Consider the following 24,405-nt stretch of genomic DNA (forward strand, 5'->3'; position numbering starts at 1 on the left):
AAGGGTGACAGAATATGGTCTGTGCTGTCGGATTAAGGGTCATGGCGACAGATTAAGAGTAAGGATGTTCATGTTCCACCGGAAGAGTTCATTCTCCCAAGGGGGTGGCTTTTACAAAACAGTCCATTTCAAAACAGTCATTTCTTGCAAGGGGAGGGAGATGAAGTGAATTATGCTGTATTTCAACTACTTACTTAGAAATGTTACCTTTCCCCCACATAAGTTACACTAAAACGCAAACCTGTTAATATTTGCTGAAGCAGCTAATATTTATCTCTAGTTTCCGGATTGTTGTAGTCAGCATAACTCAAGAACCTCTGGATTGGTTGCACTGATATTTGGTATAGGGGTAGGTGTTGGAAAGACAAAGGTCAATGTCGATTTTTGGCCCCCTGATATGTGACCTTAGTACTGAAGCAGAACTTACGTTTTTTTGTATCTTTTGACCTGCCATGGTCTTGATTTTTGGTGGCAGATTGTGATGTAAGGAAGAAGTGGTGTAGGGTTGGGCCCCCCATCAACTTGCTCTGGAACTGCAGGGGCGTTTTTGTCAAAATCTTCCAAGGTGAATAACTGAACAAAGGAACGGCGGACTTCCATGATATTAAATATGCAGATACCTTAGACAGAGATGTACATAATGGAGTGCAAATTATGGAAATTAGGAGTTAATTTGCATAATTAATGAGGAAAATGTATACTTGCAGTGTTTTCCATTATGTGACTCAAATGCACGTAACATGTAGTTTATTGAAGGCGGAGCATTAACAGATACTTGAATTGTACAAATAAATTCCTAATTTGCATACTTAATGCAAAAGTACAATAATTCATCTAAGTGGTAAATGATTAGAATGCCAATGTTGCGCATGTCTAAATTAGTTAGAGGGTACATGACCAAATATAGATTATGTAAGTGTGGAAGTTATCAATCTACATAAATCAGCATATTTCATGGAGATATGAGGTATCCGAAGTCTTGTTTCGGTAACGTTTGTGTGTCTGTTGGTAAACAAGATAACTCGGCGGCATGGATTGATTTCATATATGGTGTGTTGGTAGGGTGTGACAAAAACTGGAAATGATTAGATTTTGGGCCTACTAGCGGCTTCCCTGGGTAGTGCGGTGGAACTTCCGGTTTTGACATCTCGTGTTCTGGACATGCTATGGTCACGATTTTGGAGCGATAGATAGCTCTCGTGCTCAAAAAGAAGTGATATAAGTTTTGGCCCCCTAGTGGCCAATTCAGAAATTACAGGAGTGTTTTGTCAAAATTTTCCGAAGAGGATAACTGGAGAAGGAAAAATAGTATTTAATTCCTTTGTTTTCCATAAATAGACTTCAATAAATGTAACACATGTAATTCATGGCAGATGGAACATATTAAACAAATACCAAACATACAAACGAGGAGCTAATTTACATAATAAGTACAAAAATGGCGAAGCCACTTAGTGATAAATGATGGAAATTTTACAAATGTGACATATGTAAGTAAGTTAAAAGTGAACATCACCATGCATAAATCATGCAAATGTGTAAGTCATTTGCATAAAATCTACAAAAGCTCTAAATATTTACTGGCGGTACGAGGTCGTTAATTTTGACTTTGTAATAACGTCTTGCTGTCATGTGCACACATATGTACATTTTTAAAAAGTTTGTAATGATTTTGAATTTTCCGTTATAGGACACCAAGTGCATTCATCACAAGTCAGACAACTGTGCAGACTATTCCAGACTACAGGTTTGTCATATGTTATTTGTACGTCAAAGGTATACATTCGCGGGCGGCAAATACGATTTCTCCAGCAAAATAACCTGGCCCGATATGTTGAAAATCGCGACTCAGCGCTACCCAAAAAATAATAAACGCCGGCGCCGGCTGCAAATGAGGCCGTAAGAAAAGCCCGTCTCCGAACCTTTTTTTTATTGATTTTCCAATAATAAATAGAAAACAACAGAAAAACAAAAATGTCTGGCACATAAGTCAATTCAAATAAACCGTCGCAAAAAACATCATAATCTGTACAAAACCCTATAAGTAAATCAACGATAATACACAAATATCTATCTCAACTAAACTTTTGAATCAAACCAGAATTAAGGAGGTAACAATTTACCTTAAAAAATAACATTGATTATTGGAACAGATTCAATCAAATAAAGATAACATTGATCCTTCACCAAATCAAATATTTCCTAATAAAAACCATAACAAATAAGGGATCACAAGAAAAGAAAAAAAATAATACGTCTGCTAACCTTACATGTTCAACCTTCATATATAGGTCTTACGGGGAGAACCTGACTACAGGAGAGCGTGCCCTGACAGACGGAGACTTAGACGTAGCGGAAGAAAATTTTGCGTCTGCACTGAAACTGATTCATGGTAACTCCTTTTCTTAAAATCATATGGAGTCTTACTCGTCGTCACATTTCTATATGTATGCCAATGTTTATTCTCCCTACAGTTTTCATCCAACTAAAAACGCAATAACTACTATACTACAAACATCGACTATGCCATTTGTACATGAAGTTTTGACATCAGCAATATTATTACATTTGAACATGATAGAATTTGATGAAAACAGGTCGTTATCATCTGTAGCAAAAGGACGCAACATTCATCACGTATATTAGACGTTTTTTTATTAAACGCAAAATTAATATACATTTTCTGAAATTCTATATGATTTGTATCAGGGATCAAGAGTTTTAACAAAAGCTATGTCATATAACTACAAGAAAGGGTACGTACATGCATGTACTTGCAAAATAGTTAAGTATTTCTAAAAGTTACTGATCAAATCGAAACATTCGTCTGGCATCAACAGAACATTGAGAAAAGATTTAAGACAATAGTTGGCAAAAGTATTACACTGCACATTTTTTTGATAACATAACATGGAAACCTTTGTTCCTAGATCCTACAACAAACTTTCAAGCATTCCTCTGGTCTTTTTCAAGATAACTGACTACCCGATTTTGCTCAGAATACGTAACCTTCCGGAAGTATGAACAACGGTTCATAGGTAGATTCATTTCATGAAATGATGAAGGGAGTGAAAGAAGCTACTAGTTTCTTCTACATCAACCTTCTTTGAACCATGACGGTGGCCGTTACCGACTTCCAGCATCAAGTCGCTCACGTTACACCCCCAGAAGATCACGTGTGCTTTTAGTTATCGGGTCATTAGTTATCCTAAGGCCAGACCAGGGGACTGATGGAAGATTTGGCTTACCTAACTGTTACTTTTAAAAGTAGCAAGATTTGCTTTTCTCATACCTACAGATCGTAACCAACCCGATCGATGTAAAGAGGCCGAATGTCTGCGTAGACTTGGTGACGTGTACGTCCGACGAGGCAAAGGAACAAAAGAAGGCAGAAACTTCACACAGGCGGCGGCTCTGTTCAACGCAGCTATGGCTAGAACAAACAAAGATAAACAAACACTGATTAACAGTTTGCAGGATACAGAGCAATCGTTTCTCCAATACACAGCAAAACTGGACTGTAAACCGAGTCCATATGATCTAACCATAAGCCATAAGAAACGACTAGAGGACATGCGCGCCCATGTCAAGCTACAACTAGAAGACATTGACCAACAACACAACCCGTATCAATATGACGAGGATGACCCGAATATCTTTCAAGCAGAAGCCGAACGAGCAGAAGCCATCAAAACGTTATTCAAGAGTATTGCCAAGGACAGACAGACATTCGTCAAAGATCTCGTCAACGAATGTATCAAAGTACTTGGCCCTCCTCCGTGTAAGTATGCGTTCATCGGATTGGGCTCACAGGCAACAGAACTGGTCACACACTACTCCGACCTGGAGTTCGCCATTCTGATTGAAGAAGGGAAGGATAATGACGTCACACGAAGGTACTTCCTCAACCTAACTCACTACCTCCATCTGAAAGTCATCAACCTTGGAGAGACCATACTCCCAGCCATGGCCATCCCGTCATTGAACGATTTCCAGTCTGAAGACCCAGAGAAAAGCTGGTTCTTCGACTCTCTCACGCCCCGTGGGTTTGCCTTCGATGGTTTCATGCCTTGGGCCAGTAAGACTCCTTTGGGAAGAGACCAAACTAAGACTAAATCTCCCATTAGCCTCATTCAGACGCCTCGCAATCTGGCAAAGTTTCAGCATCTTGAGGTGTCTCTGGCAGAAGGGTACCACTTGTCAGACATCCTCAGGCGATTTGCTTTCATGGCAGGGGAAGAATCATTAGTGGATGAGTATGTGCAAACTCTAAATCGACACATGACAGACAATCTTCTGTCAGATTTTCAGTCCCGTATGTCTGCTATTCAAATCTTGAATGAGAACGACGAGCTTCTTCACACATGTGAACCTTCCGGACAACTCATTAATGTCAAAAATGACATCTACCGTTTTCCAGGTATCGCCATTGAAATACTCGCCCTGTGTTGCCAGACCACGCATTCTAGTACATGGAGTATCATAGATGAATTGAAGCACAAACAGAGGATCCGAGAAGAAAATGCCGCCCATTTGACTGTACTGACCAGTATATCGGCAGAACTCCGGTTGAGAACATACATCGCCAACGGAGGACAAAAAGATAATCTGTCTCCTCTCACAGAAATGGTTAATCAGCAAAATGCATGTAAGATGTCTGACAATACCCTGAGATCTGTATTTCACAATCCGAATGTAAAAGTCCTTTATCGCTACTACTGTCGGGTTATCCCTTTGAAAAGGTCTATTCAAGATGTGGTCATAGACAACTTGCACACCCAACCAAAATTGGCACTGAGAACAATCCTATTTGACAACTCCCATCAATGTAGGGGCCGAATAGCAACAAGTCTGTCTATGGCAAATGAATCAGTACGTCATTGGGAAGCAGCATTGGAAGAGGCGGGAAGTGACCTCTTCGAACGTTCTTCAATACTGAACGCATTAGGGAGATCCTGGCTGTTCTACTGTGATTACAAAAGAGCAATAAGCTACTTTGAAGAGTCTTTACGGATAAGCAAACTTTTCAGTGAAGATCACAGAGCAGTTCTATCAATTGCTACAACACTTAGTAATCTCGGATTGTCTTGTAGTCATATTGGGGATCATCGTAAAGCAATCAGTTACAGTGAACAGGCACTAAGTTTGAGGAAGAGCATCTATGGAGACAACACCGCACATCCAGAGATTGCGGAATCATTTATCAACATTGGATTATGCTGGAGTAAACCTGCAGCTGGTGATCAGAAAAAGGCAATCAGTTACTTTGAACAGTCACTTATGATGATGACAACTATAAAGAGTATAGATAGAAGGGCAAATCCGATTATTATAAAGTCACTTGTAAGCATAGGGTTTTCTTGGAGTATACTTAGCAATTGGGGGAATGCAGTTGCGCACTTCGAACAGGGGCTTATGGTGTCTAAAACTATCTATGGACACAAGACGGCCCATCCAGACATTTATTTGATATTGCAAAACCTAGGGACCTGTTGGAGGGAACTTGGTGATCAGAGAAAAGCAATTAGCTACTATGAGCAGGCACAGGAGATGACCAAAATCCTCTTTGGAAACATGAAGACACATCCGGACATTGCCAAGTCACTTCAAAACCTGGGATCATGTTGGATTAACCTCGGCTACCCAAGGAAAGCAATCAGCTACTTCGAGAAATCACTGACGATGACAAAAACGATTTATGGAGATCAGACTGCACATCTGAATATTGCCTTTGACAATCTGGGAACATGCTGGCAACAACTTGGCAATCAGAAGAGAGCCATCAGTTACTTTGAACAGTCACTGGTAGTGAGGAAAACAATTTATGGAGACAACACGACACATCCAGACATAGCTCAGACATTTCACAAACTGGGAACATGTTGGAGAGAACTTGGCAATCAGAAGGAAGCTATCAGTTACTTTGAACAGACATTAACAATGCTGACCACTGTCTGTGGAGACAACACCGCACATCCAGACATTGCTTTGTCACTGAGAAACCTGGGAACATGTTGGACAGAACTTGGCAATCCGAAGGAAGCAATCAGCTACTACGAGCAATCACTGAGGATGTTGGAAACTGTCTACTCAGATAACACAGCAACCGAAGACATAGCTAGGACACTCGACAACCTGGGATTGTCTTGGAGTGAATCCGGTGATTGGAAGAAGGCAGTTAGTTATTATGAACAGTCACTGAGTATGTGGACAACTATCCATGGGGACAAGGCTTTACATTTAGACATTGGCATTTCCCTTGGTAATCTGGGAATATGTTGGTGTAACCTCGGTGATAAGACGAAAGCAGTAAGCTACTTAGAACAATCACTAAGGATGACACGAACTATCTATGGGGACAAAGCAGAACGCCCGGAAATTGCACATTTCCTTGGCAAACTGGGATCATCTTGGTCTAAATTCGATGACCACAGCAAAGCTTTCGGTTACTTAGAACAATCACTGGCAATGTGGAAAACAATCTATGGGCATAAGTCTGCAAGTCCTGAGATTGCATTGTTACTTGTACAACTAGGCATATCTTCGAGTAAACTTGGCGATCAAAAGAAGGCAATTGGCTATCTAGAACAGTCGATGACGGCAAGTAAAACCATTCATGGTGAAGAGGGGGCACAACCAGGGACAGCTAAAACACTTAACATATTGGGATTATGTTGGTGTAAAATGGGTGATCAGAAGAAAGCAATTAGCTACTACGAACAATCACTAACGATGTGGAAAACTATTCACGGAGACAGCACAGCTCATCAGGACATCGCTAGTTCACTAAATGATCTAGGACTATCGTGGAGTGAACTCGGCGATGAAAGGAGAGCAATTGTCTACCACGAACAATCGCTAAAGATGAGGAGAACAGTCTTCGGTGGCAATACGGCATGCGGACATCCGGACATTTCTCAGTCACTTCACAACCTGGGAGTATCTTGGGGAAAACTCGGTGATCAGAAGAAAGCAATCAGCTATTTCGAGCAGACATTAACAATGAGGAGAGCTATCTATGGAGACAACACGGCACATCAGGACATTGCAAAGTCCTTAGGAAACCTGGGGTTATCTCTGTGTCAAGTTGGCAACCAGGATAAAGCAATCAGCTATTTGGAACAGTCACTTACGATGTGGAGAACTATCTATGATGACGAGACAACACATCCAGACATGGCTAGGACCCTTGAATATATAGGATTATGCAGGGTTAAACTCGGTAATCTGGAAGAAGCAATTAGATATTTTGAACAGTCACTTATGATGTGGAAAGCTCTTTATGGAGACATGACGGCAAATCCACAGATTGGTAAGTCACTCCACAACCTGGGCGCAAGTTGGCGTGAACTTGGTGATCACACAAAAGCAATTAGCTACTTTAAACAATCTCTAACGATGTGGAAAATCATCCATGGCAACAAGACGTCACATCCAGACATTGCCAAGGCCCTTTGCAATCTGGGAGTATCCTGGTTTAGCCTTAGTGATCACAAGAAAGCAATCGGCTACTTCGAGCAGGCACTTATGATGTGGAGAGATGTCTATGGCGACAAGACGGCAAATTCAGACATTGCTGAGTCACTTCACAACCTGGGCGTCTGCTGGAGTAAGCTCGGTGATGACACAAAAGCAACTTCCTATCTTCAACAATCTCTAACAATGAGGAAAACTCTCAATGGCGACGAGACGCCACATCCAGACATTGCCGGAGCCCTTCACGACCTGGGATCATGTTGGTATAAGCTCAGTGATCATAAGAAAGCAATTAGCTACTTCGAGCAGGCACTATTAATGCGGAAAACTATCCATGGAGACAAGACGGCAAATTCAGACATTGCTGAGTCACTTCACAACCTGGGCAACTGCTGGAGTAAGCTCGGTGATCTGAAGAAAGCGGTGAGCTATTTCGAGCAGTCATTAACAATGACAAAAGCTATCCGAGACGACCAAACTACACAGACAGACATTGCCTCGTTGCTCGAAAAGCTGGGAACATGTTGGAGAGAACTTGGCGATCAGGAGAAAGCAATCAGCTTTTACGAACAGTCAATGGCATCAAGGAAAACTATCCATGTAGAAAACACGACACATCCAGACATTGCTAATTTGCTAAGCAAAATTGGGTTATGTTGTAATGAACATGGGGATCAGAACAAAGCTATCAGTTACTTCGAGCAGTCTCTTGCGATGAAGAAAACCAGCTATGGATACGACACGGCGCATCCAGACATTGTTAATTTACTTAACAACCTGGGCGATTCTTGGAGTAAACTTGGCGATCCGAACAAAGCTATCAATTACTTCGAGCAATCCCTTGCGATGATGAAAACTATGTATGGAGACAAAACGGCACACCCAGACATTGCTTATTCCCTTAGCAAACTAGGCGCATCTTGGAGTGAACTTGGTGATCCGAAGAAAGCTATCACTTACCATGAACAATCCATTGCGATGATGATAACTATCTATGGATACAACACGGCACATCCAGACGTTGCTAATTCACTTAACAACCTGGGTGCATCTTGGGTTGAACTTGGCAATCCGAAGAAAGCTATCGCTTACTTTGAGTATTCCCTTCGGATGATGAAAACTATCTATGGATACAACATGTCTCATCCAGACGTTCTCAGAGTATTTAGGAACATTTTGGCATATTGGAGTAGATATGGCAATCGGTTCCAGAAAGCATTTAGTTACTTTGCACAGCCATTGCTGATGATCAGCGACAGTACTAATGAGAACAATGGTCTTTGTAGCACAACAATGTATCTTGCTATTTGTGTATTGATTGTATCATTCATAGTCTACAACTTACTAAATGCAATGAATTGATTTATGTTTAGATTTATCACATGGCTTGTTTCTCATAGTGATTACCTTTTTCCGTCTCTGACTTCATGAATATCACTTGTAAATATTAGATAGATATACAAGCAAAGAACAATCCAGTAATTGCTTTGTTCTACATACGTTAACTGGGATCCTGAGTTTGGGAGGAGTCTGCGAGGAGAAGAAAGGAATTCCATATTCTTCTTTAGGACAGGCATGCACCGTGTGCAATCGAAAATTGAAAGGAAGTTCCATATACGTATACTGTATTTAATACTCTTATTGGATACCGTAGTATTAAGTCGTTTTGTAGAATTCATTAGCATTGTTAATAAGCAAGACATAATTATATGTCTTGATATTTTGTACTACCTACGAACTTGCCATACAATGTACCTGTTACATTTGTTGTGCAATAAAATTTGATTGATTGATTGATTGATTGATTGTATTAAAACAATCACTAGGCAGAACGATTTCGGCCTTTGACCCGATTACGTCACTCCGCCTAGCCTCTAGGATATAAGAATAAAGTTGGAGTCACTCTCATCTGCCGTCTCTATCGTACTTGAATCTGACGTTTAAACCAAGGAAGTTTAAAACCTCATTGTTTAAACCTTTAAGCATCGGTAGACAGCCGAGCACAACAATAGCATTAGTGTAAAGGTAATCCATGATATTGACAGGATAACAGAAAAAAAGGATGGTTTCTTGTTGTGCTAGATTGGTTTCAATCAAGGAGGTTATTTAACCCCGTTAAATTCATTTATTAAACCTCCTTGTTTCAATTTTTTCTATGCATAGCCCGTCCTCAGCTTAGTAGCTGGACTGTCAGTTATTACTTGACAGGACGCTGTCGTTAACTCGAATCGAAAAAAAATCCCGGTTTTACATGAGCTAACGTTACCCACAGAGGATAGAAATAGGCTCCACATTGTACGTATGGCCCTTGGTATGTACTGTACTCATCACTTGGTAAAGGTATGAGGTCGTGGAACTCTAGTTTGGAAAGTTTTTTCTGGTGACCTCTGACCGCACAGAGCCTCCGCTGTGCACCGCCCACCATAGGTTAAAGGTCATCTGCAGTCGGGCTTGCCTTTCTTGCAAAAGTTGCTTCGTTTGCACTCAAGACAACTCCTACTGGAGGATTCCAGCGCCATTTCTCGCACTCGCAATCCTTGCAGGACTCCACTCAACGTCTACACAATGGGTGACGAGTTAAAGAACGTGGATGACGTGTTACGGGAGCACATCCCGCCGGAAAAACTCCGAGAAGTGCAGAGAGTTTTGTACGGCTCAAGTTTCAGGTGAGTGCAAGTAAAAACCGAGCTACGTGCTCAGGCCACTGGCAGTCGTTAGTCCCTCAATGTGGACCGCGATGTCCTTCACACTCAAGTATGCGACAATTCTGACAAAATAATCACTCAGCTAGCGCTGGAGGCATGACCCCCTTTTACCCCCCCCCCCCTGTGCCAACACACCCCTCACCCTCAGAAAAAGGAGTTTTGCACCCCTCCCCCTAAGCCCTTCTTGTACGTGCTTTTTTCAAGCAGACAGTGCACAAACTAGGCCAAGGTAACGTCACTAAACTAGTTATCGTCCTATGGACTCGCTACTTACAAAGTACAGTACTATCATTAACTTGCATTAATTCACTCAGACAGGTAGCTGTACCTAGACTGAACAAATAAATGTTTAACTGTTTTAAGTCATGATGAAGAAAAAAAGAAGTGATGGAGACAAGTACAAAATTAATCTGAATTTTTCTTGGATTTTTCCCCACAAAGCAACAAGTGTCTATTTTTTGTACATGTATATGTATGTCCCATGCATGCCCTCAGCTTATTGTCAGAATAGTATTTTTTATTAATACTATAGCTAGGTGACAAGCTGAAATATGTATATGTCAATCAGTCCAAAAAGGACTACTTAGGCCCTGTTACTATACTGTGCATGGTACAAATTCTGTTACAACGTCACGTTCAGATTCTAACTATACTGTTCAAATAAAGTTTTTAAAAACATGATACACTGATGATTTACTTTTCCTGAAAGAGCTAATCAAATGAAATAAAATGCTTTTTAAATGAAGTCAATATGTTGAGCGGTTGCCGAGATATGGCTCCACGAAGTTGCCAAAATCGGCCCTCAGAAAGGCCGGCCGTGGGAATTAACTGTGAAAATGAATAATTTACCTTTTTTAAAAGGTAATAGAAAGGTAAGTAAATGCTGCAAAGCTTACTTTATGTTATTTATTGGTAATATGTACTACATAGAATAATCCCACAGGGTTCTGGACTTTCATGTCGTTTTATTATTATCTTATACAGGGTGAAAATATGCCTTTCATGATAAATTTTACAGGTGGTACCGTGACCTTTGACCTCAAGAGAAGGAAAAATCCTCCAAAGTTCACTCACCTGTATTTTTTTATAGGAACACCCCTGTCTTCCGATATTTTAAACATAGCAACACCCATAGATGTTCTTTCACACAATATTAGCCACCTCACCTGTACTTCCTCACAAAATGATTGACTTGGGGTCAAAAATCCACATTTTTGGTTACGGACCCATTGATGTTTAGCCAGTATTATCAGTACAGTACATGCAGTAGCTAGCACGACAAAGTATCATACTTCACGGCTTTCCACAATACACAGCATTATGTTTTATTACTCACAAATATGTTATATCCATAGAATGTTGACAATGTTAACAACCTTAATAACAAGGTCAACTTTGTCATGGTCAAATATAGAATTTGCGTACTGTGAATATGTCACTTGATATTAGTAGACGATACATTGCATCATCACATCACCACAACTTGCAACTTTACACTTACACAATATATGACAGATGTTTGTACTATAGCTAGACAATGTAAATATTGCACTTATTATGACAAGGTCAACGTTTTTCAAGGTAAGAGGCTGTCTTCAGTAAGTATACAAATTGTACACAGATTTCTATGATTTTTTTGCAGGTATATTTCCGTTCATCCATAGAATGCAATGTACACAACTTCTTACTGCAACCACCAGCTTACTTTTCATCATTTTCATGGTTAGATGATCATGACAGTCCCATGTACACATTACAGAACATGGCTACTCATCCATGGCTATCATCAACATTAATGTTTTCAGAAGTGGACATCATCATCATTGCAATAGAGTTCAGTCACAACAACAATGTATAACTGTAAGCTACAATGTAATTGCTAAACACATACATTTAGCAACTGTTACATCTTTTCATTCATAATTTCATTGTTTTCCTCTGTTTAAACACTAAGTCTTAATTGAACTGGTGGCATAACTAAACTGTTAACTCACCAACCATACCTTTGTCCTCCACCATTCAACATCTCCCACTCCTAAGTGGGTTAGTACATTTTTCAGTAGATACTACATGGTCATGTATTACTAATTTCTTCTCTGCTGTTCTTATGTCTGACATCAGGAAGGTGGTGTATTCCTCCTGAAAAACAAATATTTAGACTGTTAACATCACTATACTGATTTGCATTTATATCAATTTTCTTTCTTATGATTGTGAAGAAAGAATCAGACTGGCACATATCATATGTGAACAAAGGCTACATGATACACTCACTCACTCACTGACTCACTCTCTGATACAGCAACAAGGACATTTCGCTTAATGAATAGATTAAGTAGATAAATGACTATAACTGAAGAATGTGAGTGAGACAGTTTGTATTCCATCTTCAACGACTGCATCTGGGTACCACGTGGGATTGTCATGGATGTCGCTGTACCAGACTCAACAAGAAGAACAGTGTTTCACCTCACAAGGAGAAAAGAACCATTGATTCTTCTGCATGCTGGCAGTCATGACTCTTTTTTTTTTAATCGTAAGCGATGAATGTCATCCCTGAATACTTTCTTTCAACTTGGCAATTTATAACTTCCTAAATAGCATTTAATGTAACTCTCAGTGATCCTGTGAAGTCCAAAGGGTGATTATCTACTTGTGGCAATTAGCATTCGTTCATAAGAACGACAAAGTTCAATATCATATAAAGTCAGAGTTTTGGGAAAAAATTGGGCATAGGTTCCTCGGCTGGCCCCTATCCGGGGGCCACGGTGCCTCAAGTTCAACAAGTGAAAAAAATACACAATGGTATTTTTAAACTTGGAACAAGGCAAGCAGAATAATATTTCATCAAAAAGAGACAAACTTGAACACTAGTAAGATTTTCAGAAAAATTAGGCATAGGTTCCCCGGCTGACACCTAACCGGGGGCCCACGGTGCCTCAAGTTCAACAAGTTGCAAAATACACAATGGTATTTTAGACTTGGAACAAGGCAAACAATGATTCACATAGCCAATAACACAATAACAAAGAAATTAACTGCTCTAAAGTTGTAATGTTATTCATTGTTTTCATGCCTAAAACAATTGCTTTTGAAACTACATTGCTGGCATTGCCCTACAAAAAAAACATGCACACATTCAGGCAGGCATAAATAAAATAAAAATTAATAAATTTTATCAACCCTATAAATGAAAAATACTGCAAAATATTTTACCTGGAATTTCTTGCTCCAAAGCATCAGAAAGGATTTGGTTGTGCCCCTTCAGTCACAAATCTTCTGTTTCTGAGGAACGCAGAGGTCCAAATTTCGCGCGTCAGGATCGCGCGGCGCGACCATCCAATCACAGGGCCACCCCCATCGGGATAAGTAGCTCCCGCTTCGCCGGTGTGCATGATATAAACATGTCGATCACATCAAAACGTAGCCCTGTTTCTTGCCGTCAATTTGACACCAAGAACAAGAAGAAAAAATTAAATTTAGGTGGTGAATTTTATCATTAAAGATCGATGAGTTTTTTAAAATCGACTTTTACTGCTCAAAAAATTAAAATTTCCTTTTGTTCCAGGTACGTAATCTGCTCTTTCCAATGGCGCCATTTTCATTCTGCTGCGGTCTAAGACGGCGATGCGATTGCGCCATGAACTCAGGGTCACATTCTGTGCAGGCGGAAGAGAAATTGGCCATGTTTTTGAATCACGGCCGCGCGCGCTACGCCGCGCCGTTTTCATCGGCAAATTTCTGGCGTTTGAAATATTTTACAAGCAAAACAAACACATCACAAGAAAGAGAAAGTTATATCCTTTATTTTCATGGGTGACTTTGCCTGTAAAAACGAATAGTTTTTGTACCGCGGGTGTGGGAAGATGGTAGAAAATTTACCGATCGCCATGCGGTAGACGATTTTCGCGGTAGCGTTGGAATACCTATAAAAAGTTCAATGTTCGACAATCAAATTTGGTGACCTGCTTGGCATGGATTGGCAGCACTAGCCAGCACGTTTGCCCTCCCAGCTTTCCCCGTCTCTGTGCATGCATCAGCTCCCTTCCTCACCACCGTGTGCCATCCTGCTATCCTCTACCAGGCTCCGCGGATCGCTGGGAAAATAGTAGAAATTGGCCAAATAGATATAGAGTGAATAGTATGCCAAGGGTAGTGAGATATGCAGAGAAGGTCAATAGGCGACCTTCTCTGCATACTTAATTACCCTTGGCATACTATTCCAGGGGTTCATCTAAATCAGGAAAGAGGGGCGTTGCACCCTCTTTTTTCAGCCCAGCTCCCCCTTGTCAAATTCAGATTTTAGCTTAATATGAGCATACAGCCTTCGCTCAGCAATGGATTCTTCCATAAATACATAGAATTCACTCCCTCGCATGTGTGTGCTCCCTCTTGTTTAATTTTTCTAGAAAAAACCCTGCTATTCACTCTATATCTATTTGGCCAATTTCTACTATTTTCCCAGTGATCCGCAGAGCCTAGTAGAGGCTACCATCCTGCCCTGTTGCTCACTGGCCTCTCCACCTGCTGATGGCTGGTAGCCTGGTACCCACTAAGCCCAGACGAAGTCCTTGATGAGCAGTTGTAGTCGCCTTCTTATGCTGGGGAGCAGATTCTGTGACAAGCATAAATTACAGATTGACTAGGAATGCTACTAAGTCATTGACTCATTGTACACACCGTCTTTAACTGTTATCTGTCTGCTACTACTACCAGGTCACTGTGGACACAGTCTTCAACTGTGACCTGTCCGACAGTTATTTCCCCCAGCTCAGTATCCGGAAGACTTACAATACCCCATTTTAACTTTAACTTATCAGATTCTCTAAAACTCCACACCCTGCCATAGGGGACGACCATTCTGCATAGATGCTTAATTGGCATTCCGTTTATTCCCCCACTTGCAGTAAGTTGGCCCTACCCACAGAGGCAGTGAAGTTGGCTGAGGCGCGTAAGTTTGAGCTGGCTGGTTACGGCATGCAGGTGGTACAAGAACAGCTGAGGCCTGCCCGAATGGTCCGCGTCGCAGCCGTCCAGAACAAGGTCATTCTGCCCACAAGTGCACCTATTGCAGAGCAGGTTTGTCAACTTCTGTTAGATCTTGTCACACAGATGTCATATCGTACTTTTTAGGTCTTGCACTCAGTTGTATAGAATGTAAAAAGGGCATTGGAGTAATGTTTATGACTTTGTGGGAAAAGGTTGGACTTGAAAGAAGAACTTAATTGCACGACAGTTGTACACGGTACAAAGTACATGTATGACAAGAATTCTTAAACATAATACAAAATAGAAGTATAGAATAAAACTTAATTACTAATACAATACAATAAGGGCTAGCATACATTTTTGATATACTGTAGTGTTATAATCGAGTGGGGCTAATCTTCGGTTTGGGTATTTTTTCTGATGATAAAGCAGTCGTTTAAATATTTTAACCTACTTTTACCTTGTGGGGATTGTCGCATTTAAATATATACTCAAACAGTCTGTAACATTGAGACTCTTTGTTGTTATCTCCATGAAAAATGGAGATATAGTTTTGGGTGTGTCTGTGTGTGTGTTTGTCTGTTTGTTTGTCTGTTTGTGTTTCCGCACCATTCCAGTCAGCATAACTCAAGAGTCTCTTAATGGATTATAATGATATTTGGTATGTGGGCAGGTCTTGTGAAGCCAAAATTCAAGGTTGACTTTTGGCCCCCTGGTATGTGACCTTGGTACTGCAGCAAATCTTCAATTTTTGTATCTTTTGACCTGGACGTGCTGTGGTCTTGATTTTTGGGTGGCAGATAGCTTGTGATGTAATAAAGAAGTGGAGTAGGTTTGGGCCCCCTAGCAGCTACCTCTGGAACTGCAGGGGCGTTCTTGTGAAAATCTTCTAAGGAGCATAACTGAACGAAGGAACAACGGATTTCCATGATATTTAGTATGCAGGTAGCTTAGATAGATATCCTTAGAGAGATATGAGGTCGTGGAACTCTTGTTGTACTTGTTTTGAGAAATATGAATAACTTATTACGTAAAACATCATATTTAGAGCATTCCATGACAAAGTGAAATTCATCTTCAATTTCCATTGGACAAAATGGGCAAAACCTTTGGTCAGGGGCTACATTATAATCATTTATATCTGCCCGTCTCTATTTTCAACTTATGACTACTGATTCTTAACTTGAAATGTGATAACAAATTTGAGAAATGAATAGGACACTGGGTTGAGGTATTGAGTAACTGTTGAAAATATGTCAGTGACAAAGTATTCCCTGGAACCACTTGAAGTTGAAGCCACAGGTAGATGACTATACTTCAAAGGAATCAGTCTCCCCAGAGCCGGAGCTAAATGATTTAAAAACTACAGTATTTTCTACAGTTGTCTGTCAAATGATATAACAAATCTGTGTTTCCTCTACTGTGTTACTAGTATGAACTTATTACATTTTTCAATGGGGATCAATGCTGTACATTGTTACCCACATGCATTGTGTGCCTGCCATGCAACATGTTGGTACTTAATTAAGATTGATTGTAATGAACTGGAGCCTGCTGTTGATTTCAAATCTGCTAGGTGGCAGCACTGCACACTCGCATTGCAGAGGTTGTGGAGGTGGCAGCCATGTGTGGAGTCAACATCATCTGCTTCCAGGAGACCTGGAGTAAGGTTTCCTAAAGTTTGTACAACCAGAAGTTAGCGTACTTGATTTTTTCTTCCTTCAAACAATTTGTGCCTACTTTTGTGACTGTTATTAATTCTAAAAGAAGCAACTAATTTGGCTTCTGTTATGTATCCTATACTTCATATTTCGCTTAAGTCATGATATGAAGATGATGATGATTCCATTTTGTAAATGAATAGAAAATTGTGTCAAACTACTCTTGTAGGAAGTTAATTACAGCTACCTCATGGGTGCTCTTCAGGGTTTGACAACACATGATCAAATGCACAATTCAGTCCCCTTAATTCCTGGAAAGTTAATTTCCTGATGATGAGTTCAATTGTCATATATAATGTCTAGACTTGTAGCTGTGTATGTCCCCAGCCCTCCTGACTAAGCACATTTTAGGAGCATATGCTCCCAAAAATTAGCTGGTGCTCCTGGAAATTTTTTCTTAGAAGCACAGTGCTCCCATCAAAAATGATTGTGCTTTTTCTTTAATTATCTAGCAAAATACATTATTTAAGCTTGTTACCATTAATTCATAGGAGTATTCCTTGGTGTGTCCAAGAGACTTGCTTGTGTCCCCAATTTTTTTAGTGACACTGGTGCGCCTAAATTTTTGCTGGTGCACCCATTTTTTTGGATTGGGAGCACAGTGCTCCGAGGTCAAAAAGTTAGTCTGGAGCCCTGGTCCCTCATCCAACCAAAACTCTCCTTTCTTCACAGCAATGCCGTTTGCGTTCTGCACACGTGAGAAGCAGCCCTGGTGTGAGTTTGCCGAGTCAGCGGAGGACGGACCTACCACCACGTTCTGTCAGGAGGTGAGGGGGAAATAAATGTGCAGGTTTGAAAAATCAAATTTTTATGCTTGAAGAAATAGGAAGGAGTATGCACTGTATGTACTCTATTGGTTTTTCTGTCTGCATTTTCTGATGACTCCATATTTCATATTTTACCTGTCAAAGGACAAATATACAACTGTCTATGCCCCTGACCTGTCTCTACTGACACTAGTCATGTACAATTGAGAGTATAAAAAGTTATTGCGTTTTGTAAAAAATCATGTAGTGATGTACGTAGAGCTGATGTCTTATTGCCTCTTCCTATAGCTTGCTAAGAAGTACAACATGGTGATTGTCTCCCCCATCTTGGAGAGGGATGCAGCACATGGGGATATCATTGCTAATACTGCAGGTAAGGCCACCCATCAGATATTACTTTGTGTATGTTTTTGTGTATATACATATATGTGTGTATAATAGGTATCTCTCAGAAATTTCCCCAATTGCAGTCACACAAATAGGTAAAATGTGTGAACTCTACAAACAAAACGGCCACATGTTTTGTTTTTGTTTGTAATGTGCTTTTGTTCTGACATTTGCCCTCCCCAGTTGTGATTTCCAACACTGGCACTGTGCTGGGAAAGAGTCGCAAGAACCACATTCCCAGGGTTGGCGACTTTAATGAGGTAGAGACCACCAGTCATCTCGACTGATGACTTTTTACATTTGCAAACTTGCAAAAAATATAGCAGTCTCTGTACTTTGTTGATGAATATGTGAATAATTATTGTTATGTTATGATTCGGCTACTTTATGCATTCTTCTATCAAATGTTCAAATTCAGCATCATTGATAAGAAGAATTGTATTTCAAAAATGTCAAAAAGGTATCATGCCATTTGATATTCATGTAATACTGTAATACTATAAATTTATTCTTTTTTATGGTAGAAGGAGAAAGGATGTTTTTGCTGTGTTTTTATTTTGTGGTTGAAAGAAGTTTGAAGTATGGGTAGTAACATGATATTGGAAATGCATATTTGCAGAAACCGCAACATAAAACCTCCACAAACATTTCAAGACTTGCAGTACGAACATGATCTCTCTTATGGCATTTATCCTGGATGTCTTTTTTTTAATAGTCTACATACTACATGGAGGGAAATACTGGGCACAGAGTATTTCAGACTCAGTTTGGTAAGTTTTAAGCCAATTATAGCCTAAAGACAAACTGTCATAATGTCATTTTTATATTGGTTTGTAACTTTTTAAAATTATCCCTTTTTTTCAGTACTTTTATTCTTACATGTGTGTTTTACTAGGGTCCCCCGAAAGTGCGAAATGAAACGAAATGGAACGAAATGGAACGAAATGGAACGAAATGGAACGAAATGGAACGAACTAAAACAATATATGTTACATTATGAAATGAAATACCAGTAGATAGCGACATATAAGGAGTAGACCGGAACAGGAGGCATTTTAGATACAGAAGTGAGTGGTAAATACATAATATAACGTGTTTTATTTCTTGAAACTATGTGATAATATCAAATACAACGTTTTTGTCGCGTTTGTGTGGCTAGATTCTTCCTTGAAAATGGAGGCGCCGCGTGCAAAGAGATCCGCCGCTCTTCCTTGTGTACCAACGATCTGCAAATGAACTGCTGCAAATAGCATGGGAAAACAAGCAAACGGAACTGAGTATCGAAGTTAGGACTAGATTATACAGTTGGTGGTAACATTGCATCTCATAATTCACCAAGAGGGCATGAGGCAAGCGTTATTTTATTATTCATACAGCGTGTTTGCGTGTTGCGGGGCAGAACTCTTCTCTCCCAAATGGAGCCCCGCATACAAATGAACCGCCATTGTTGCCAGCGCGACCGAACTGTGGGCGTGCTACCGACAGGTTGAATCAAACTCCGACTTTCCAGTTATTTACATACGGTTTTAGTCCATTACTAGTACGTAGCATATGCATATCTCCGCAACAACGATTTTTATACAACCAATTCTTCGGCTCAAAGTTAGACCGCTGTCGGGGAATGGACCCCTCCGTTAATGATATGCAAATGAAGCTCTGCGCTGCGTCACCAATTTCACACATTTCACACTCCATTCAAACACGGACATGGAGTCCTCTGGAGACATTTCTGCTTCCCTGTTCCGGACAAAACAAAAGGAGGGTGTGAACGAGGAGGACATGTATTTCACGGTTCACACAACATGCAAACACGCTAGCTGTATACATAATAAGATAACGCTTGCCTCATGCCCTCTTGGAGATGCAATGTTACCACCAACTTCTGTATAATCTGGTCCTAACTTCGATACTCAGTTCCGTTTGCTTGTTTTCCCAGCTATTTGCAGCAGTTCATTTGCAGATCGTTGGTACACAAGGAAGAGCGGCGGATCTCTTTGCACGCGGCGCTTCCATTTTCAAGGAAGAATCTAGTCACACAAACGCGACAAAAATGTTGTATTTAATATCATCACATAGATTCAAGAAATAAAACACGTAATATTATGTATTTACCACTCACTTCTGTATTTAAAATGCTTCCTGTTCCGGTCTACTCCTTATATTTCGCTATCTAGTGGTATTTCACATCATAATGTTACATATGTTGTTTAAGTTCATTCCATTTCGTTCCATTTCGTTCCATTTTGTTCCATTTCGTTCCATTTCGTTCCATTTCGCATTTTCGGGGGACCGTTTTACTATGCACCATACTAATAGCCCCCCTCTTTTCTTACAGGAAAAATAGCGATCAACATCTGCTATGGTCGTCACCACCCCCTGAACTGGATGATGTATGGGATCAATGGGGCAGAAATTGTGTTTAACCCTTCAGCTACCGTGGGTGCACTCAGGTATGCCATAAAGAGTCGTGTTAGATTCGTTTTGGTCATTTTTGCAATCGGCTGCCTCTGTGTCGTCACTTCATACAGATGGGACCTCTGACACAGAACCAGACTTTTAACCCCCATGAAAAATGGAGGTATTGTTTTTGGTGTGCCTGTCTACGTGTCTGTCTGTTTGTGTTTCTGGATATTTGTGGTCAGCATAACTGAAAAACCTTGATGAGTTGTGATGATATGTGGTATGTGGGTAGGTCTTGGAAGACGAAGGTCAAGGTCAATTATAGGCCTCCTGGCGACTTTCCTTGGTACTGCAGCAAAACTGGTTTTAATGGTTTGGACAAGCTACGGTCACGATTCTTTGTAGGAGTAATGAAATCAGTTCATGTTAGGGCCTAACAACCATCTCTGATTCTGAATAGAGATGGGGGATGCTGTTCTGCAACTTTTGATCCACTGCTTACAGTCACATAGAGTGACAATCACAGAGGCAGTGATCCAACTTTTTCTTCCATTATAAATCACAGTCAATTGAACTGACAAGCTAACTGTATGCTGCACATGTCTTTCCTCTCCAGTGAACCAATGTGGGGGATAGAGGCCCGCAACGCTGCCATCGCAAACAGCTACTTTTCTGTGGCCATCAACAGGGTGGGAACGGTATGTGCAATTCTGAAAAAAAAGTAATACTCCATGTTGTAAATTAAACCAATGTTTTTGTAGCCTATCAGTTAACTACATTCAAATTTGCAGTTGTAGAACTGACTTTCCAATGCAGACTTGTGTGTTTACATAATACATTATAGATTTGTCTGATTTGTATTACACAATCATGACTTGTACAAGAATGATATTGTTGTTCATCACAGAAACATGATTTTCTTTAGGAGAGTTTTGAAAGTGAGTTTACATCAGGGGATGGGAAGAAGGGTAAGCCACAGTCCTTACTATCTCTAGTCAGAAAAGAAGTTATTTCAACGAAAATGGAAATTATCTCTATGTGAAGATTTAAGCACAAAGAACAGTCCAATATATACATGTACATGTAGCTGTGAATGGGAACTAGCCTATATCTTTGACCTATTGGAAAATATTGCACACAAGATTTTGCAGTGCTGAAATCATTTCATTTCTCATAACCAGTGTAGATCTTGTAGTCTAGAATTTAAATGTCTTTGTACATTGTGATGTTCACTGTTTTTGTCTTAATGATACAATGTATTCTTTTTTTTCTCCATAGCTCACCATGACTTTGGCCACTTCTACGGTAAGCAGTCTTCCTCTTGCCTGTACATGTATTTTCTTTTGCTATATACTTTCTAACATGACGAAGTACTGAGATTTACCCTAATGTATACTGTGATATCCTGACCATCTGCTTGTTACACTTCAGGTTCCAGCTATCTAGCAGCCCCTGATGGAAGCCGCACTCCTGTGAGTCGTGTAACAATCTTAGTTTGTATAAGACCTTTTATTTAGTCTAGATCTTGCCTGCAAATTAATGTAAAACCTTTCCATGGGTACAGCTGATATCAATATTATGGCAAGATTAGCATAAAGTGGAGCTCAAAATGCTTTCTTAGGTATTTTTCTATTTTCTGTTTCTATACGCTTTTTTTATTGAAAATTGCAAGACAGTCAAGTTATACTTTTTTCTGGTAAACAGTTATAGATTTCAGTCATAGGTTAACTTCCCAAGCAAAGGGCTTTCTATCTTGTCAGTTTCTTTAGAAAGCCAGACAAAAACGCCCAAAAAGATGTTGAAATAAAGCCCAAACCCAACCTTTGCTTTGATAATAGTGACTGTCATAGATAGTCATAAATGTGTATTGTGTGTATTGCATGCAGAGTATAGTAATGTGTATTATGTGCATTACATACAGGGATTGTCACGTATAGATGACGGACTGCTGGTGACAGAGGTGGACTTGAACCTGTGCAGACAGGTCAAGGACAAGTGGTGCTTCAGGGTGAGTTGTGTATTGTATTGTCATAACAAAAGACTCATAACATTGAAACAACAAAAAAACATGCACTCAATGCAAAAGATGATTTGGTACTGTGCCATTTACACTGCATGTACATCTTATTATGATCATTTAAATGCATTCTTGCAGTCAGTGCATGGTGTATAAGGAAAACAGTGCCTGGCAGAAAAATGTTTCTTGTTTTTTTGCTTGAATTGAAATGAGTGAATTGATTTTGTGCATTGCTTTCATTGCATATGTTAGTGTAGTGCAAAAATGATATGTATCAAAGATTGAATTTTTACAGACAGAAAGAACTTTTAATCAAGTATTGTATTAGACATAGTCCATAAATGTGATTTTATTTATAGTCTTTCTATTAAAGATGCAAATCTTTATCGTTTATGTGTTTTTCTATCCAGATGACTGCTCGACTGGACATGTATGCAGAGTCCCTGGCCTACGCCATCCAAGATGGCTACCAACCTCCGGTCGTCAAGGAGACATAAACAACCAAGAAGTGTTGTTAAGCATTGGACCAAAGACAAACTTTTAAAAACAGCAATTTCTTCAATTGGAGAAGCTCGTCATTCTGATTTTTCTTTTCTTCAGCATTCCACTCGTAATACCTGCTGTAAGTGGTATTAAATACCTGTACCACACACATATATGTTATCGCATATTTATCACACTAGCCGACTGCTGCCCACCCCTGTGTCAGGCACACCAGCAGCAGTATGATTAAATGTACTGGATACTACTAACTACTATTTGGCTTTGAAATATTAACATGACATTGTGCTACCATCAGGATTGTGTGTTTATTTAGTTTGCTACTGACAAATGGTCATATTTTTGGCTGCAAAAAGACGAATACAGACTGTCATCCAATAGGTTACTGCAAGAACATTATCGTCTATGACTATGATTATATACCTTGATGAACTCTACATTTCTACTGAAAATAAATGAATTATAATAATTGTACTTTATACTACTTTGCATCTATTACCAATTACCAAAAAAACAAACTTATTATTAGATAAGGACAGTAGCAATGGTTTTATGTTTATCGAGTTTGTAGGTGACTAATTTTTTCAATAATTGGGTTAATGAGGTTGTAACTACAGTTTACACAAAAACGTTGTACTTGAAGATCGGGATGGACATTTAGAATTTTTCTTTATGTTATGAACAACATGACCACAACAGAAGGCTGTTGGACTATCCTGCCATAAGCAACACCAACAGGACGTTACTGTACTTTAAAATTTGGTGTCAAAACTGGCGTGCTCTGTAGTGTTACTGTTGATTAATTCTGTCCTTGTGAAGAAGTGAGACAAATAAAGAGCATTTTATGAGGCTTGAAACTCGAATTCTTAACGTTTCGCTGACTTTCGTCGCGTCGTTTGAGCCTTGAAAAACAGGTTTTGATGAGATCAACGAATGTCAAGGGTACCTATATCGACTGTTTGAGAGCAGAACAATAGCAAGAAACAAAAGAGTGCGATTGTCGAACGGTAGACGGCGTCCCCGCTCCCGAAACTACAATACAAACCCAAAATTTAGCCTATAGTTTCGGGTCATTTTACGATAAAATCGGACAAGGTTCTATACAATACACCGAACTTTGCGATTATGGACGATACAGTTATACATTGCTTTTACCATTGAGTGGATGGTAAATGGTTTGGTGTTTTGAAATTCTATACAGAAATACGAAATATACAGAAAAAAGGTATACAAATAATTGGAATCTACTGTAGTTCATTTGAATCCATGGATAATTGAATAAAATCTCAGTTGGTGGCCATCTGGAATGTTATCTTGATTTAAAACTGAAGGAATGTTACCGGATTAGTCAAAATTGGGTCGCTAATCTCATTCTCAATCAACAACTTCATGTGAGAAGGGACAATATGCCGTAGAGAAATGGTAGTGCATGGTAAAATATT

At 39.8% G+C, this 24,405-nt stretch overlaps 2 protein-coding genes and 1 long non-coding RNA gene across 3 annotated transcripts in view; 2 read left to right on the plus strand and 1 right to left on the minus strand.

Annotated features, from left to right (window-relative positions):
- Positions 1–9,384, plus strand: part of LOC136446230 (uncharacterized) — a 117,394-nt gene extending 108,010 nt beyond the window's left edge. The window contains exons 3-5 of the mRNA XM_066444575.1: positions 1,691–1,747; positions 2,292–2,392; positions 3,299–9,384. Coding sequence (XP_066300672.1) covers positions 1,691–1,747; positions 2,292–2,392; positions 3,299–8,838 — 5,698 coding nt within the window. The 3' untranslated portion in view covers positions 8,839–9,384. The remainder of the gene's footprint in view (positions 1–1,690; positions 1,748–2,291; positions 2,393–3,298) is intronic.
- A 509-nt stretch (positions 9,385–9,893) lies between these two features.
- LOC136446242 (beta-ureidopropionase-like) lies at positions 9,894–23,826 on the plus strand. The gene is made up of 14 exons (XM_066444584.1): positions 9,894–10,142; positions 15,089–15,260; positions 16,747–16,834; positions 17,564–17,658; positions 17,947–18,031; positions 18,229–18,305; positions 18,761–18,815; positions 20,381–20,495; positions 21,062–21,143; positions 21,371–21,413; positions 21,724–21,750; positions 21,877–21,917; positions 22,367–22,453; positions 22,873–23,826. The coding sequence occupies exons 1-14, from the start codon at positions 10,042–10,044 to the stop codon at positions 22,957–22,959; spliced, it is 1,155 nt and encodes a 384-aa protein (XP_066300681.1). The 5' UTR covers positions 9,894–10,041; the 3' UTR covers positions 22,960–23,826.
- LOC136446282 (uncharacterized) lies at positions 11,493–13,743 on the minus strand. Its single transcript, XR_010757548.1, has 2 exons — positions 13,398–13,743; positions 11,493–12,320 (listed from the first exon to the last, which is right to left on the minus strand). It is a non-coding gene; the product is annotated as an uncharacterized lncRNA (long non-coding RNA).
- Positions 23,827–24,405: the final 579 nt, after the last annotated feature.

This window comes from Branchiostoma lanceolatum, chromosome 1, assembly GCF_035083965.1.
Source record: "Branchiostoma lanceolatum isolate klBraLanc5 chromosome 1, klBraLanc5.hap2, whole genome shotgun sequence".
Classification (NCBI taxonomy): Eukaryota; Metazoa; Chordata; class Leptocardii; order Amphioxiformes; family Branchiostomatidae; genus Branchiostoma; species Branchiostoma lanceolatum.

Coding starts and splice junctions, on each gene's coding strand:
- LOC136446242 (XM_066444584.1), top strand. CDS start 10,042: ATGGGTGACGAGTTAAAGAACGTGGATGACGTGTTACGGGAGCACATC. Junction 16,835..17,563: donor CTGCTTCCAGGAGACCTGGA/GTAAGGTTTCCT, acceptor CTTTCTTCACAG/CAATGCCGTTTGCGTTCTGC. Junction 21,751..21,876: donor TGACTTTGGCCACTTCTACG/GTAAGCAGTCTT, acceptor GTTACACTTCAG/GTTCCAGCTATCTAGCAGCC.